The sequence below is a fragment of the Tenrec ecaudatus genome, chromosome 1 (assembly GCF_050624435.1).
Source record: "Tenrec ecaudatus isolate mTenEca1 chromosome 1, mTenEca1.hap1, whole genome shotgun sequence".
NCBI lineage: Eukaryota > Metazoa > Chordata > Mammalia > Afrosoricida > Tenrecidae > Tenrec > Tenrec ecaudatus.
The window spans coordinates 18930250-18936288 of record NC_134530.1 but is presented as its reverse complement, the minus strand read 5'-3'; the positions used below and the strand labels follow the sequence as shown (position 1 = coordinate 18936288).

Here is a 6039-nt window from a genome sequence, read left to right as displayed (position 1 = left end):
AACATGCTTAGGTCATCTGTTTTTTTTAGTGTGGTTCAGGAAGCTGTTTCCAATGTTTCAACATAACACCAGTGCTTTGAATAATTTAATAAGCACAAGTTTGCAAACTCCATGTGAAAATATTCAACAGGACTTCAGTGAAAAAAATAACCAAGGTGGTTTGAATATTTTATGCCAGATGTAATCACAAATTAAGGAGATTGAATTATATATGTAAGCACATTTAGAACTGAGGAAAGTATAATACAAATTTGTATCATTTGGGTTTTTGTTTTCCAAAGTAGCTCTCTAAATTTAAGGATGCATTTCTGTTACATAGGATGTTCCTCAGCTGAACAGTTTCCTTAGGGCTTGCTTTATGTCTTTATTTCTCAGACTGTAGATAAAAGGATTCAGCATGGGTGTGGCTACAGTGTACATCACTGAGGCGATTGCAGTGGCCCTGGCATTTTCAATAGCAGCAGAACTAAGATAAACTCCAAGGCCTGTACCATAGAACAAGGAGACCACGGAGAGGTGAGACCCACAAGTGGAAAAGGCTTTATATTTGCCCCCAGCTGATGAAACTTTCAAAATGGAGGACACAATCTTCATGTAAGAGAAAAGGATCCCACTGAGTGGAATAGTACCCAGAAACCCACTTACTAAGTACATGACTAAGTCATTGACGAATGTATCAGAACAAGCAAGTTGGACGACCTGATTAAGTTCACAGAAAAAATGGGAGATTTCTAATTCTGTACAAAAAGACAGTCGCAAAACTAATAAACTATTTAATAGAGAGTGCAGAAATGACAATACACAGCAGGCCAGAAGCAGGAGGCCACAGAATCTTGGGTTCATCATGACCGTGTAGTGCAGTGGGTGACAGATGGCTACAAAGCGGTCATAGGCCATCACTGTCAATAGGAAGCTATCTAAGGCCCCAAAAAGCAAGAAAAAATACATCTGAGTGATGCAGTCTTCATATGTAATTACTTTGTTCTGCATCTGGATGTTCATCAGCATCTTTGGGATGGTGGTGGAGGTGAAACAGATGTCAGCAAAGGAGAGGTTGGAGAGGAAGAAGTACATGGGTGTGTGGAGGTGGGAGTCTGTGGCGATGGCCAGGATGATGAGCAGGTTCCCAGTGAAGGTGACCAGGTACATGGAGAGGAACAGTCCAAAGAGGAGGGGTTGCAGCTCTGCCTCTTCAGAAAGCCCCAGAAGAATGAATTCTGGAATCTGAGTGTGGTTTCCTGGCTCCATGTAGCTGATGAAACTCCTTGGAAAGAGAGAAGAGCATTGCAAACTCTGCCATAAGCTGTTAACAATGGTTTAAGGGACATACTCTCATTTCTATTTTAAACAATCAATTAATTAATCCCTATTCATATGTATAAATCTTGTGTTCTTGAATTTTATGTGCTCAATATTCTCTTTAATGCTGAAACTGTCTAGTTGTCCTTTCTTCTAATACCATCTTATCCCTAGAACATTATATTTCTCTACAAATTCCTTAAGAATTTGGTTATTCATTCAATAAATGTGTTTTACCACATTCTCTGCCAAGACTTCTTGAAAGTGTGGAAACCTCAATGGAAAATAAATTCTTAACCTTATTTGATGTGAAGAGGAAAAGATGCAACTATTGTGCTCTTCCCTTACAGAGCTTGGAAGAGTGATGGAAATACAAAGACAATTGATCCAACGGACTCCTGGAGAATGCAAACATCAGTCATGTCTGGAACAGAACTCTCCTCCATGTACCAATAATCCAGTATGTAGATTCAAGAGGGCAGCACTTGCCCAGGAACAAAACTCAGGGGGTTAGGAAGGAAGGAGGAATAGAAATAGGAAACACAAAGAGACAGTGGGATAAGCTACAGTACTCTGGGATTTGCAATGGGCGAGTTAAATCAGAATGTGTGATATCTTGAATGCTGGCCATGTCTCTAGACCACATAATTCACAGTAAAACACAAGTAAGTTATAGAGTAAAAGGAAATCCTTCTTATTATAATCACTTGTGATAAAGAGACTTAGAGCAGGGTATCTGAGTATGGTTAGAATACTATTCGTGAGAAAAACACGTTGTACAGAGACAGCGCCTGTGCTACCCCTGACACAGGAGTATTCCTCACCCCTCTGACACCACGGTGGATGGTGTACCTGAGGTGCGAACAAGGAATCTGGACTGAAGTTGTAGTTAAAGTGATGGGAATATGGGATCAGATGATTGTGAGTTGCAAAAGGCTCCATGAAAAAGAACTTAAACGTCATTTATTATTTTTGTGTGTATTATAACGCACCACATTATATCATATCCAATTGTATTTTACTGAGCCACTAGGTGGTGCAAATGAGCAAGTGCTTGACTACTAGCTTGGAGTTTGGCATTTACAATCAACACGGAGGAATATAAAGGCAAGTCTGGTGATCTGCTTCCCAAAGGTCACAGCCTTGAAAATCCCAAAGCCCAGTTCTACTCTGCACATGTGGGTTCATCCAGAGTTGGAGCTGACTTATTGCCAGCTAACAACATCAACATTGTTATGTCATACAGTATAGTGTTATTTGTATATACTAATATAATGTATATGAATGATAAATAATTCAGCCTCCCACAAAAGTTACTCTTGCCTCAGTTTCTGTGTGGTATAGTATTTCCCTTTTGGGACTGTAGATGGCAGCTTAAGGTGTCTGCTCAACGTGTATCTCATTTCCAGATAAATGTTGCTGCTCTATCCATATTAATCTATGATGGTGTATAATAGAGGCTGAGCCAATTCAACAACGAAAAAGCACTAAAAAAAAGTCAGTTTTTCTCTCCTGTGAGAACTGAGTTGAGAGTCAGTAATCCAAAACCAGGTGTTTGGGTATTTCAAAGACCAGTGAACACCTGTGCAGAGATTTTATTTGTGGCCATCCTCTGCCTTGTGACATAAAGTCTGTCTACTGAGAGGAAGGAAGGACTGAAGTAGACAACAGGGGATAAAAGCATATTATTGCAAACTCTGTAAGAATCAGAGAAAGTTATCGCCTATCTTGGTATGGCTTGATTTTTGGTGCATATTATTTTCTCTACAGATCTATCTAGATAAGATAGACTGGATGAATAGTCTGGAGGAGAAAACAATGGGACCAATGGTCCTGTGGGGATATGAGAGATGGGGAGGCGGGTATAAGGAGGTGGTGCTGGCCAACCCAGAGTTAAGGGAGCAAGAAGTGATCTAAATTCAGTGGCAAGTAGGGTGTGATAGATCTGGTAAGGATTCAGCAAGGGCAAGTTAGCTGAGAAAAAATTACTGAAGCCCAAAGGAAGACTGAGCATTATCATGGAACAAGCAGAAAGTAAAAGGAAATAGAGGAAAGAACTAGGTGACAAAGGATTTTTACAGAGGTCTAAAGATTTGAATGTGCATATGTAAATATATTTATATAAGAGTATGGGGAAACATATCTATGTGTATATATTTATAGGTTTAGTATTAAGGCAGTAGATGGACATTGGGCCTCCACTCAAGCACTTACTCAATGCAAGAACATGTTGTTCTATTACATTAGCATTTCAGGATGCACACCTTCTCGACGTGATTGCTAAAGAAAAGTGTGTGTATAAGCAAATGTGGTGAAGAAAGCTGATGTTGCCCTGCTATCAAAAGATATAGCATCTGGGGTCTTAAAGGCTTGAAGATAAAAAAGCAGCCATCTAGCTGAGAAGCATCAAAGCCCACATGGAAGAAGCACACCAGCTTGTGTGACCACAAGATGTAGAAGGGATCACTTATCAGACATCAAAGAACGAAAAATCGTATCAGTGGGCGCCCACCTTCCTGATACTATCAATGAAGATGAATATGTGCATAAGCAAATGTGGTGAAGAAAGCTAATGGTGCCCGACTATCAAACAATATAGCATCTGGGGTCTTGGAGGCTCGAAGATAAACAAGTGGCCATCTACTTCAGAAGCAACAAAGCCCAAATGGAAGGAACACACCAGCCTGTGTGACCACGAGCTGTTGAAGGGATCAGGTATTAAGTATCAAGGAACAAAAAAATCATATCATTGTAAATGTGGGTGAGTGCAGAGTGGAGACTCAAAGCCCATTGGTAGCCAACTGGACACCCCCTTACTGAAGGATTGTGGGGAGGAGATGAATCAGTCAGGGTGCAGAGTAACAAAGATGAAACATATAACTTTCCTCTAGTTCTTAAATACTTCCCCCCTGCCACTATCATGATCCCAATTCTACCTTACAAATCCCGCTAGACCAGAGGATGAATATTGGTACAGATAGCAACTGGAAACACAGGGAATCCAGGACAGATGACTCCTTCAGGATCAGTGGTGAAATTGGCAATGCCTGGAGGGCAGAGAGAATGGGTAGAAAGGGGGAGCTGATTACAAGAATCTATGTATAGCCTCCTGCTTGGGGGATGTACGCAGGGAAGAGGGCAGGGGGAGACATCAAACAATGTAACATATGAAATAATAATTTATGAATTATTAAGGGTTCATGAGATAGGGGGGCATGGGAGGGAGAGGGAAAATGAACAGTTGATATTAAGGGCTCAAGTAGAAGGCAAATGTTTTGCTAATGATGATGGCAACAAATGTACATATGCGCTTGACACAATAGATATATGTATAGATCGTGATAAGAATTGTACAAGCCCCCGATAAAATGATATAAAAAAAGAGCCAGAGAAAGGAAAGCTATACACTTAGTTCTAAACCAAGCAATATCTGGAAAAGTAAAAATAGTGCAACTACCATGGCAGATACACATTTTTATATGTGTGATCTAAATGAATTCCTGCACTCACATGATAAATATATTAAAGTACTAGCAATTAACTTCAATAATCATATATAGAAAAATGGAAGAGAGTTGTTCAAAGGAACATTTAATCCTTTAGCCAAAATTCTACGCATTTAGGAGGCACTTTGACATTAATCACGGTGACTGTTTAATATACTGGTGACGTGTTAGTGCTTTCTACAAGCTTTAAGACAACAGTTATCCTATAACTTCTCTATAATCTCTTTCAGAGAGCAAGAACTGGGGGAATATTTCCTATTTCATTCTGTGAAGCCAGCAGTATCCTAATATCAAATCCAGGAGTCCTGGTGGGAGAGTGGATTATCATTAAGCTGCAACAGCGAGATCAGCAGTCTGAAATCACCAGCCACTGCTTGGGAGAAAGATGAGGCTTTCTGCTCCATCGACAGTCAAAGTCTTGAAAACTCATGGGAACAGTTATACTTTCCTATAGGGTCTCTATGAGTCAGAATAGGTTCAAAGTTAGTGAGTAATATCAAAACCAGGTACAAATATATAACAAGACTACCATTCAATATTTCCCATGACAATAAACATAAAAGTCTTCAACAAAATGCTAATTGAATCCAACTACGTATGACAAGAATAACATATTACAACTACGTGGTATTTATTCCAGCCATGAGAGAGTGGTTCAAAATTTGAAATCAGTTCATGTAACATCCTACATCAATCAACTAGTTAAAAAAATGTAGAAAATGTAAACGTCGACTAAAGAAAAAAGTCATACATTTAAAATCACTGTAAGCATTTGATAGCATTTGAAATTACTGCTTACATTTTAATTTGCCCCAAAAAAGTTGAAAACAGTTTTAAAAGTTTACTTGATGAAGCACACTATGAAATTTACCACTAGGGTCGTGTTTAATGGTGAAAAGTAACCATTTTTCCCCTTTGGATTCATAACAGGGCAAGGATATCCCCTCTAACACTCTTATTTAAATGCAAGCCCTAACAAACACAATGACACATTTTTAACATAAAGATTAGGAAGGAATAAATAAAGCTATCTTTTTTCACAGAAGACATGTGTGTCTATGTAAAATACCCAAAGAAACAGCCATACATGGAAAAATACTTAAAGTAATGAGAAGAGCAAAATGATAGCTTGCAAAATATAGAACCACCAATAAATTTCCACATAACAATGATGAACAGTAACCTATCAAAATGAAATTCTGCAGCCATAGCAATAAGAGATCAAAATACAAAC

General features: G+C 38.9%; 1 protein-coding gene across 1 annotated transcript; it reads right to left on the bottom strand.

The window, feature by feature from the left end:
• Positions 1-327: 327 nt before the first annotated feature.
• LOC142432032 (olfactory receptor 7A17-like) lies at positions 328-1305 on the bottom strand. The gene has a single exon (XM_075537080.1). The coding sequence runs from the start codon at positions 1246-1248 to the stop codon at positions 328-330; it is 921 nt and encodes a 306-aa protein (XP_075393195.1). The 5' UTR covers positions 1249-1305.
• Positions 1306-6039: the final 4734 nt, after the last annotated feature.